This window comes from Takifugu rubripes, chromosome 5, assembly GCF_901000725.2.
Source record: "Takifugu rubripes chromosome 5, fTakRub1.2, whole genome shotgun sequence".
NCBI lineage: Eukaryota > Metazoa > Chordata > Actinopteri > Tetraodontiformes > Tetraodontidae > Takifugu > Takifugu rubripes.
Window position 1 is genome coordinate 7,693,946 of NC_042289.1, and position 12,205 is coordinate 7,706,150.

The window sequence follows — 12,205 nt, forward strand, 5'->3', positions numbered from 1 at the left end:
AATGGCCCCTGAATGCATCACGGGAGGGGGGGGGGGCAGACAGACGGACAACGGACCTGCTGTTCATATCTCTGTCTAAGTGAAGCCAGTTGTTCTGAGAAGTCTTTGGCCTGCATCTCTCTGAGTGATTTGGAGCGGTTCAGATCTTCTGCTACCTTCTCCATCTGGAGGGAAGACAGAGAAAGAAGCTGTTTTTATTGGACTGATTGAAAATCATTCAGGAGTCAAGTATGATGATGATAAGAGTGAACTATTCAGGAGTAGCTTCACTCCCTCAAAAGCCAGACTTCTGTTTCACATCTTAGATCTGATGTTCATTAGCTCAAGCTGATGCGTTTGGAAACTCCAGGAAACCTGAATGTGAGACGTTAAGCGCCACATCTGGAGCGGAGTGATGCTGATGCAATGTTTAAAACTTTAATTTCAAATTAATGAGCCGCCATTGGCGTCGATTCCGCCCTTCATCGCATTACGTGTGATCTTACTGCCGTAACAGCAGCAACATAAATATAATATAATCTTCTAAATATGTAATACGAGTACTTTACAGCAACATTCTGGACTCTTCTGGGATTTTAAAAGAATGCATTTTGAACTGAAGTCCAAAACTGGCTGCAACAGAGATCTTTTAAAAGATGTTTGAAAGATGAGGGAAGATAGATGAGCGACGCTCCATTTCTATATGGTAACATTTACAGGCAGAGAAAAGCTTAAGAGAGGAGTTCTGGAGGTTTAACAGAAGGATGTGATGAGAGGGTGGGGGGGGACACGGAGGCAGAGGAGGCCACTGCTCTCTGATGACGTCGTGGGCCCAGGAACACTCAAGGTGGAGGTCGAGACGCTCGATGGAAAAAAGAAGAGACGAACGTGTGGATGGATAACATCAAATGAGGAGTGGGGAGACTGGGAGGAAGTGGGGGGGGGGGGGGGGGGGGGCAGCATCACAAACCCACCAGCTTTATGACAGACACCCACCGAGGGAGCAGATCACAGATAAATGTGTTCCTACAGCAGGTGTTCACTTAAAACTCACTGGTGTGTTTTTGGCTTTCAGGAAACAACCAAATGAGAGTTTGGGGAGCTTTCTCTGCCTTTAGGGCTCAGACGCAAGTGGAACAACTCATCAGTGCAACAAAGATTTTTAAATCCACTCTGGGTATAAACTTTGCTCCGCATGCCCACAAAGGTCCCTGCATACATTTAGCTCCCACACAAATGCTCCTTTTCTTCACATTTCGGGGGCATTTTTGTCTTTGGTAACGGAGGCAGCCAAAACTGGCCAAGATCAAACCCTTCCTACGTGGTACGCTTAGCCTGCTCGGCTATGTGAGCCATCGCCCACGCTTCATTCCTCCTGGAAAGAAAGCCTAATCACCCACTAAATCTTCATTACTGTATGTCCTCTGCAGTGCATTTCTTTACATTGGCTATGGCAATTTAAGCATCCTCATTAGTGATGCACACGCCGCATAACTGGGAAATGCCTCCAGCTAAACCGACCCATAAAGCTAAGTGCACATTGACTGGACAACTCTCCCAATTAGCAGCAGCCCTCACGACATGCGGCGCTAATTGCGAGATGGGTCGACCGTGCTGATTAGCTTAGCTCTTCCCCATAGAAGCCTGTTAAATCCCACCCACTCAAATCCCACCGGGTCAAAGTGGGGAAGCAGAGAAACAAGCTCACTCGCTGATGAACATTATCTCATTGATGTAATGATTGAAAATGGCCTTAGGTTGATTGATGAGCTCGTGTTCTTGGTTCTCGCTTAGAGATTTTTGAGGGCAAGTGTCAGCGAGGTAGAGAGGAGCAGCCAACGACGCAATATAGATTCTGAAGTGTTGCCAGCTCATCAGACTTGTGCGGCATCTGTGGGCCAGATAACATTTTCTGCGTGTTAGTCCTCCTCACTGCCGGTCAAAGCTCTGGCTTCCTTTGTCGTGAAGGAACCATGAAATGAACAAAAGTGCATGTGTGTGTTTGTATGCTCACACGAGGAAAAGAAAAAGATTAATGTGCTGCATGTGAATGATTAACATGATACACCGTGCGTGTGATGGAAATCAGGTGTTAACGTGGGCTGCTTCCTGTCAGCATATGCGGTACATTACGCTTTAATGCATGTGTGCGAGTGTGTGCGAGTGTGTGCGAGTGTGTGTGCGTGACAGACCTGGAGTTTCATTTCAGCATAGGCCTTCTCAGAGCTGAGCTCCACCTGCTTCTTTAAACGCTCCAGCGCCATATCAGCCTGCTGAATCTGCTGCCTTTGGCTCTCTCCGGCTCTCTCCAGCTGGCTTTCCAGCTCCCTTTAAACCAAACACACAAGTCTAGAAATGCTTTCTTTGGGAAAAAAAAGAAAAAGTTAGCACATAGCGGGTGTTTTGTAAAATGCCAGTGTGCAAAAGTTGCAGGTGTGTGTCTGCCTGTCTTCTAAGGAGACATGCCGCTCCTGTCGTTGGCAAATGTCAGGTCGGGGGGGGGGGGGGCTGGATTGACAGGCGGACAGCCTCATACGGAACGCTGTCAGCACCCAGCTGAGACCCCCGGCCACAGCATCACGCGAGACAAGAAGCTGTCAAGCCAAACATGTGTAGAGTGTGTGTGTGTTTGTGTGTGTGCTGGGGTGGATGCAAGACAAGAAACACAGCTGAAAGTCAAACAAATGCTGGAGAGAATTTCTACATTCAAACACGAACAATTTCAATGGCTTGATTAGCGGCGCATTATCTTCCGGCGTGTAGCAGCTTCCCACCCAGGAACCGCTGCTCACGGATGCTGGGTGGGACTGGAGCTGCAGGTGAAACCAGGAAAACCTTCAGCTTTACTTCCAGTGACGCCAAGCTTTTCACCGAGAGCTCCCGAGAAATGTCTCCTGTTTTTAGACACGCAGGCGACAATGCTGGAGAGAGAGAAAGTGAACAGTAACCAGAGGCAAATCCATTCATTACAGGCCATTTGTAAAGAAAAACCTGCAAACATCACATGCTAAAGGACGATTAACTCATTTCTGAGTTTACACCAAATATTGCATTCAGATAATTCCGATCCAGGTGTGCTTTGGCTCAATAATTACTGGAAAACATATGTAAAAATAACAACATTGGGAGAGGAAGACAAATGATGGCGTTCTCGGCTGTCATTCAACTTTTATTTGTGCATAATCTCCGTTTATGAAGGACGGCACAGCAATGTGGCGCTCCGACAGTTATTAATCAACCAGACTCTAATAGTGTATAGAAAATGAAATTAAAAAATGCAAATGCAGAGAAGTGGAAAAGGAATGTGCAGGGCTCTTTATAGCACTCTCCCTTTGTAATTTTGGTCTCTCTCATGTCGGAGATCAAACGACAAAGACTTCCCCCCCGCTCCCAATTTTGTGTACTCTGTAATTATTAATCAGTCTCCTGACGTGACTGTCTTCTGGGCTCAGGCAGACAAAAAGAAGATGTGGAGAAACTACAGGGGGAAAGAGAAAAAGGGGTGGCTGCAGAGGAGGATCTCACAGAAATAGAAAGAAAAGTGGATTTAGAACACACACACGCACGCATCTCTATGGGTCTTTGTCCGTGAGCTGCTGTGTGTGACCGACGTCTCTACTCTTGGAATGCGCCGTGGCCGAGGGACACATGTCGATGAAAAAAGGTGGCTCCAGACTCAAATATATGTAATCTAGAGCTGAGCGGGCGATCGCGCTGCAGCTCGGCTCGATCCCCTGAGAAAGTGTGTGTTTCTATGTGGTTGCTGCAGAGGTAGACAGCATGTCACCACCAATAACAGAGCAACGAGGGTGAGATGAGAGGATGGAGGAGAAGGGGGGGGGGAGGACCAGAGAGTCTGGCAGGCTGAGAAACAGAGGGTAGGGAGCCGGGGGTGCCAGCGCCAGGGCGGCCCGTTGGCTTTAAATGGATCTCTGGTCAGAAAAGTGGAAGGAGAGGAGGTTGAAATTAAAGATGTGCCTTCTCTGAGGAGGAAGTCCTCTCATCCCTCGCTCTTAAACGGTTCTTTAAAGCCGTAGAAGACGGGGAGGAGAGGAGGTAGAGGAGCGTTCTCGTGTGTGGAAGGGGTGAAGGAGCCTCCGCCATCTCGCCAGGCGGCCACATAGGAAAGGGACCTCGGGGATGCTGCAGAGTGGCGTGCAGGATAAAGGCGCACAACAAGCTAATACAAGCGCACATGAAAGTTAGCGCACAACAGAGGGAACTCTAATTGCTTTGGTAAATATTCCTTTTAAGTAAGCAGAGTATTTAAGAGCTGTAGGGGCTGTGATATGGGTGGAGCTGAGCGTGGAAAATACTGACAAACAGAGCAGAATGCACGCTCGTATGTGGGTGCCTTTGGTTCCTAGTATAAAAAGAGTGACTGTGCGAGCGCTTGTGCATCTAAGTCTGTGAGCTCATCCAAACGGAATGATAACGAATCCACAGACACATCAAAGGGGCCTGGGAGGGAGAGGAAAAAAGAGAGAGGGAGCAGAGAAAAGAGAGAGAAAATGCAAAACTGAAATATTCAGCAACCTCTGAAGGAAGGAATAAAACAGGCTTGGATTTCATCCGCGTCCCCGGAGACAGACAAAGAGAGGCGAGAGACAGACGGACCGAACTGGAGACAGACGGAGTAAAAGACAGACAGCACAGGACGGGTTAAAAAGGTAGATGAAAAAACAGGAATGGACAGTTTAGACCTGGCGTATAAGCAGACTTTCACATAATGATGACATTTCGGAGAAACGTTTCACCAAAAAACGGCGTTTGCTACTAATTACAGCGAACATGCTGCTTGCGTATCAGGCCCCCAACTTTTTTGGGTTTATTTGTGGGTCATTTAGGGCAGACAGACAGACAGACAGACAGACAGACAGACAGACAGACAGACAGACAGACAGTGCAATAGTCTTTATGTGCACGTTACAACCCCCGGAGAGAAGGCGCCTCTATGGCGCTCACCGAGAGCTCAATGAGCCGCATAACTCATTGCTGTTCGTCACTTCTCAGTTTAAAAAAAACAAAAAAAACCCTTTAATAATTTCTATTAAAGTCTGTTTAGGTGCTTAAAACTGCCAAACACAAACAAACCAGAGCAGATGAAAAGAATAACTCATTATGTTCTGCTTCAAATCGTCCATTATAAACAAGATAAACATGAGATTCTCTCTGTTTGAAGTCAAAGTCTAGTCAGGAAAACATCATTAGATGTTGCATAAACTTCTAATCGTGGATGACATTCCGGTTTCTTTATATAAACTGTCTCCTTTGAAGCTCGTGCACGCGCACTGGGGATGAAACCAGCGACTTTCCCTCTCGAAGCCAACCAAACACCCAATGGAAGGAGGAAAAAGATCAAGAGGAATCTGCAGTCCGAGCTGGCAGCTCCGTGTGGGTGGATAAACATGTGGGAGGGATGGAACAAAAAGACACATGAGCGTCAGCGCCTGTCTCAGGGTCCGGTTCTGGTGCTCAGAGTTAATAAACGTCTCCATGCGACATGGCCGTTTGTGTTTGCTTTGGAAAACGTCCCGTTTACGCCTCACTCTTAACGCGACGGTTCCCGTGGAAACGTTTGGGGACCAGAGGAGAGATTTGAGTTTTACATTTAAATGCTGTTTTGGATTGATCCATTATGCAGACTGCATGCTTAAATCAACACGGACGTCCCGGAAGTACGCATTCCGTGTTTACGCATCCCAGATGTTACACAACGGGTTTTAAACTGAGAGGGGGAAAAAGCCCCGAGAATATCCAGGCCGGCGTGACTTGTATCACCGTGTGACACATGCACCCGCAGAAACATGGGGCGAGGTTATGTGCTAGGCTAATGCACAGATGAAGGAAGAGGGGTTTACTCACTGGACCGGTGCCAGTAGCTTTCCCTGCTGCTCCCAGATGGTAATCCAAGAAGCAGACGATGCATCTGCAGTGGAATAATTCATTCTTAATTTGCTGTCGCAAAGGGCTCTTAAGGGCTCTCATTGATTATGATAAGATGCATCGTTCTAGCATCCGAGGACATAACTGCTAATTACCGCAGAGCTCCAGGTGCACAGGACCGGCTAAGCTCGCTCCAGTCTGACTTTAGCTAGTTCTGTGATATTAAACTGCTGATTAACCCACCGCCGTCCTCTCCTTCCAACGCAGCTGCCATGGGAGTAAATATTGACCTGCACTGTGCAGGCCCCCCCCCCCCCCACCCAAAAAAGGCAGAATCCATACCTCCACCTGCTCCCTCACCTCAACGCCGAGCGGGCCTCATCGGCTCGTCTCCCCGTGGTCAATCCCCCCCCCATCACCACCCTCCATTCCTCCCGTCATGGGAGAGGAATGCTGGGAAAGATAAGACCACTTCAAAAGATGTGCAGATGTAGGTTCTGGTGTGTGTGTGTGTGTGTGTGTGTGTGTGCGTGTGAAAGGACGCCGACATATTTGCAGCACGTGTTTGCCTTAGAGAGCGGAGGTTCCAGCCACTCCAACGAGCCCGTGGCTTTTTGCGTGCGCAGACAGAAACACACGGTCCAACGCGGACGCTTAAATCAGCCCGGCACACAACCTGCTGACAGCTCCAACAGATCAGACCGCAGATTTTAAAAAACACGATAATTGACTCGTGACATACATTTGTGAAGAGGTCTAAATGATCCCGCAACTGCATATAACACGGGCACACACACACTGAAACTTCATCCATAGGTGCAGCAGGGGTGGGTCTGGTTGTGTGTGTGTGTGTGTGTGTGTGTGTGTGTGTGTGTGTGTGTGTGAATTCAGACGGTAGAGTAATGTCGAAATCTAAGAATAAAGCAGATGTTAAACATTTTGCTTACTTTGAATCAGGTGATTTTTTTTATCACTTTGAGGCCACTTGTGTTAAAGCTGCCCCCCAGATGAGCCCCCCCCCCTCCCGTGGCATATCTCTCCCTCTCTATGCAAATGCCCTGTAATGATCGGAGGCACATTGGGATGAAAGAATCTTGCTCGCCGCTCGGCTTTTGTGGCGCTTTCTGTTTCCGTTGCTATAGTAACGCAGACGTGGAAGTCAAGTTGAGGCGGCGTTGCTTATTTGCGCGACAGGACAGGCTAAATTATTGCTTTAGTGCCGGACAGACGAGGTTAGAAGAATCTGAACTGCTAGAATGTTTGCCTTCCTCAGACGGAGAAATCCAATATCAGAAATAGACGTGCCCGTATTGTTTAAATCCATCCTCCATATGCCCGTTTGCATGCACAGACTCTTCCCGCTTTGACTTTGACGTTCTCCTGGATGGTGTTTAAAGAGTCAGCCTCGCCACAACAGCAGGCAGGTAACACATCAGACTCCTGCCTGTGTGTGTGTGTGCGTGTGTGGTTTGAGTGCTTAATTAGCCCAGAGCCTGATGGGACACTCGCTGTTTCTCTGTGTTTAAACACTAATTGAGGGAACGAGCAGCTCATTACTGATGCGGAGTAAACGTATGCGAACGTACGTCCGCCCTCTGCTGAGCGCTCAATATGTTCAGAGGGGGAAAAAATGCTGGTTTGTATGACTGAAAGGAGGAAAATGGATGTCTAGATGGTTTGTAAACCTCTTTGGAGGGGCGACGACGCCGTCACGAGCCCGGGCTGGTGTGTGTGTGTGTGTGTGTGTGTGTGGTGTGTGTAGGGGGGGCTGAATGGGTGATGTGTTCAATTGTGCTGAAAAACATTCTACTGTAGCTCTGCCAGAGAAACTCCAATCTGCTTGTGACCAAGTGGTTCAGTATGGGATTAATTACCCAGTGGAATGTACCGACTGACTGGTTGACTGGCTGGAGTTTACTGAAGTATAGGAGATCAGTGCTGGGGGAAAGGGGGGTGGAGATGACAAAACAAAGAGGGGACGTTTCTCCAAAACAAAGGTTAAAGGCAAGGAGGCCCTCGTGAACCAGCCCTCCAGCAGCGCTCCGCGTATGTACATGTGCTGAAGAGGGTTTCAATCCCACTCCCAAAAAGGTTCCAGGCGTAGCTTTTAAATGATGGGGTTGAGGCAGAGTTACTTAGATTTGCGCTCCTTCATTCACGCCTCAGCTGGACGAGGTCAGCTCCAGTGAAATGAAACTTTTTACGCTGACAGAAGGTTCAAAGATTTGGGAATTTGTATCTGTGAAACTTGTTTTGTGTGTGTGTGTTTTTTTTTTTTTAAATGCAGGGAAGCAGAGTAACGTGTGTTATATAACAGGTTGCTTGAATAAAGCATAGGAACATGGTTGACGCTCCTTCTAAATGTCTGTCTGCTCTGAAAATACCATCAAATTTTCATTTTTAGCCCTGCGGTGCAAGGAATTAAAAACTGGAGGCACAAAAAACAGGTTCAAAAGTTGAAGCCCTGGCAGAATTCACTGAATTGTTCCACTTTGATGCGATGCTTGGGTGAATTGCACCCGAGCAGGTTCTAAAGTGATGTTGTGTAATATCTAACCTTTTGCCCAGCTGTCAAAAGTGCTGTTTTCTTTTGCACAATCTACAACATGACTCTTCCGTGGCCGTTGCTCAAGGACATTGAATCTTCTTTTAATATAGTGCTTGACACTAGGTGTAAAGAAACCAGAGAGGGGGACTTTAATTTGTAAGAATTTAACAGTTCCTAACTTTAAGCTCTAAAAAGAAGGTGATCATAGGAGTTGCAGGAGGGTCTTTAAACCGAACTCCATCTTTAATCAGAATTCAGTCACGTTTCAAGTCTGGGGCCACAAACAACACTGAACATTCTGGAAAGTCCAAAACAAACTGCTGCAGTAGTTTATTTGAGCGGCTCACGTTCCGTGTCTGAACGACGCTGCGGTTACACACACACATGCAGGTTCAGAAGATCGGCTCTTGACCTTTATGGGCCAGGAAGTAGTGGAATTAGGACCACACAGGTAGAGGGCAGAGCTCACTAATGTGCTCACCAGTTTTCAATGACTGATAAACGTGTTCTTTTTCAGCAGTTTGAAACCCGGCGTTTTTCATTGTACCTGATAGTATCTTCAAGCTTGGCGGTCTTGATTTTGGCTTCCTTCTTCTCTCTCTCTGCCTCAGAGCTGAGGGCCAAAACCTGCGCGATAGAGAAATATGTTTAATCGCACCATCAAAACTGGTCGTTTGGTGAAACTGGACTTTCCTCCGGATCAAAAGCTCCATCTGTGGCTCTCAGCACAGGGAGCCTCTCGCTCTGGATCTGTGGCAGCCATATGTGGCCTTATATCCTGACCTCTTTTACAGGTCTTATTTAACACACATCAGAAGCAGAACGCTTTTCCTCTCTTTCTTTTTTTTTTATCTCGGGAGGAAACAACACGGAAAATGAACGGGTGACTTCATTTTTCCATTGTTTTCATCTTCTTTCACCTTGAGGAATTGTGGGAATCCAAATGGAAAGATAATGAAAGGAAAGCGGTCCACGCGGAAGGAGAGCGGGATCAAAAAGGAGGGGCTTCCTTTGAGCGAGGCTCTCTTCGAGGCCCTGCTAAATTCTTGCAGGTGTACCGGCCAGAGGGGGCCCGTCTGTGCCAATCTGCCACCAGAGCACATATTGGAACGGCGGGGCTTTGAAGACGACCCAGGTGCGGCAGGTCTTTAAAGACACGTTTCACATAAGTCTGGCCTGGACTGGTCTGATCATTAACAATGGCCTCCTCGTTAGAAAGTTAAGAGCCTCTCCAAGGCTTTGAAGAAGGTTCTCTCAAAAGTAAACGGACATTTAAGCGGGTGTTCAGGGGAGGACAATGTGGACCACGCTACCTTTTTCTCCCAGCTGATCCGCAGTTCTTCCTTCTCTTGTTGGAACTTTATCTCCAGGTCCTGAAAAGACAAAAACCAGTCCATGACGACTTTCGCAAGCTGGCATGTTTCAGAGCTGTTCCACCGCACTCATCATACCCTGACTTGGTGCTGTCTTTGAAGGTCACTGTCCAGGAGTTGCTGTTTCAGCTGAGCAACGATGATTTCAAAGTCCTCCATCACTTCAGAGGCCTGGAAAAGGGAACATTAGGTCAATTAGGCCAAGGGGAGAAGAATCTGCTAATTGTTTTAATGGAGTTTTGTGCGGACCTTAGCAGCAGACAGAGCATGCTCCTGATGCACGTGGCTCACATCCATCTCATGTTTGGCCAGGAGCTTCTGCACCGACTGCTGGTGCTGCTCTCTCTGCTGCTCTTTCTCCTTCTGCAGTATGGTGTTCCTGAGACAGTGGAGAACAGAATCAGATCATTGCACCCAGGCGTCGTTAGCTTGCGTGCCTTTACTCCTTTGTCTCACACACCGCCTGTTGGCCTCCTGCAGCTGCGCGCTGAGAGTTGCCACATGAACCTCTAACTGGGCCTTCTCCTGCATCAGTTTCTGTTGCAGCACCTGATTCTTCTCCAGCTCCACCGACTGCTGCTTCACCTTCATCTTCAGCTCGCTCAGTATCTGCTCCTGAAACAGTCACGCACACGGACGCCAACTCAGCCCAAAAGCTGGAACCAAGTACGGGATGTGGAAGATTACTGAGCTGCTTGGGCTCATATTCTCTGTAGGTCTGAAGTGATCAACCCAGACGGCTTTTTTGTTTTTTTTGACATCGTCAGCAATGACGTTCGTTCTTCAAGTCTGACACTTTTCGCAGGTGTCGTTTTTGCTCTCTTTCTTCCCCCCTGGGAGTTCTACAGAACTTTTTAAACTCACGAACTTGGTTTTTGAACAAGACACCAAACTAACTCCGAGGTCAACGATTTCTCTCAGCAGCTGAAAAAAAAGAGACCTCTTTTTGAAGAGATTTTGACGCCATTTGAAGTTTTTTCTTTGATGAATTATTGAAGATGCAAGACAATTCCTCATCCGAGATGTGATTTGGAGTTTTGTGGCTCGGATCAGTAAACAGGTAAGCACCCACTGCGTGTGTATGTTTGTGATGATATGCAATGTAATATAGATGGGCCGACAGAGGAGATGATGGGACTCCCTCACACAGACGATGACAAACCTGGAATGACAGCAGGGAGCAGTGTGCTTGAAGAGTACAAGAGTAGCAAGACAAGAGAGAGCGATTTTGGGCTCTGTGTTAGTAGTGTTGGGTGTTAAGCAGAAGGCGGAAAAAAAGAGTCTTGTGTTGCGCGAGGACATATGCTGACGCTCGGCTCTCTGGCAGGAGATGAGAAGAAGCATCTCTCTGTGCTGAGCACACCTGGACTCACGCAGGCAGAGCAGATTCCATCCCTCCGGTTTGGAAAGCCAACCAGGTAGCAACAGACAGAAACACAACAAGTCTGACTAAACACAGAATATAATGAATCATCAGCCTCGCTTTGTCTGGGCTTTAACTGAAAAGGCTGAAACCCTACAGGGGGCTGTACAGGTGGTCAGCGCTGAAGCACGCGTGTTCAGATCAGTCTGAATTTACAGCAGGAGAGCCGCTAATCCAGAGACAGAGGCTCTTTTCATTTTCTGAGGCCTTAATTATTAAAAGGTCATTAGCACTGGCCCCACACTGTTCAGCGTTTGATGCCTCTTAAATGCGGGCCTGCTGACAGATTACGGCCCGCGGCGAAGCGCGCGTGCGTGTGTGTGTGTGTGACCGTCCAAGAATGCTGATGCTGATAACAATTCTAATTATGAAGCGCGATGTTTGCCCTGCGTCTGACACTTCCCGCTAATGAAATGGACGTGATGCCACTTAAAAGAAAGGTCCACTCGTATGACATCAAAGTTACTTAGAGGAGTGTGTGTGTGTGCATGTGTGCGTCCACGTCAGTGTACAGGAGTTAATATACGCTGCGATCAAAGGCCCTTTTTTAAGGATGACACCAGAGTCCACATCACCCAGGGCTCACAAGGCCTCCTACAAATCTGAGCCATAGGACGCAAAGGTCGCTCTTTTTCTACAGTATTTAGAGGCAATACAGCTGTTTACGCACACCTGGAGGTGAGGCGGCTCGCTGATTTAACTCCATTCTGTTTCTACAATTTGCTGATAAAGTGTGAACTTTTGATCACTGTTCCAGAACTCACGGTTGCCTGCGACCGGGAAGTATATTCAGCTTCCATTTTGGCCACTCGGAGATTTGTGTCTTCCAGCAGCTCCTGGATGTCGTCCGAGTGTTTCTTCTGCAGCTCAAACTTCTCCAGCTCCATCTCTGCGGCAGCGGTGTGCAGCTGGGGAAATTTAAAAAAAAACAAAAGCACAACAAAAAAAAAAATGCATGAGAGAACTGAGTAATCCGCCATCACATCTGCTCCCATC

General features: G+C 47.6%; 1 protein-coding gene across 5 annotated transcripts in view; it reads right to left on the reverse strand.

Moving 5' to 3' along the window:
• cep112 (centrosomal protein 112) overlaps positions 1-12,205 on the reverse strand; it is a 63,775-nt gene that overhangs the window by 36,698 nt on the left and 14,872 nt on the right. For all 5 annotated transcript variants that reach the window (XM_029836007.1, XM_029836008.1, XM_029836011.1 and 2 more), the window contains exons 12-19: positions 11,974-12,117; positions 10,247-10,401; positions 10,036-10,165; positions 9,865-9,957; positions 9,727-9,786; positions 8,961-9,040; positions 2,172-2,307; positions 57-164 (exon numbers count right to left, since the gene is read on the reverse strand). In XM_029836007.1, the coding sequence (XP_029691867.1) occupies positions 57-164; positions 2,172-2,307; positions 8,961-9,040; positions 9,727-9,786; positions 9,865-9,957; positions 10,036-10,165; positions 10,247-10,401; positions 11,974-12,117 (906 nt within the window). The remainder of the gene's footprint in view (positions 1-56; positions 165-2,171; positions 2,308-8,960; positions 9,041-9,726; positions 9,787-9,864; positions 9,958-10,035; positions 10,166-10,246; positions 10,402-11,973; positions 12,118-12,205) is intronic.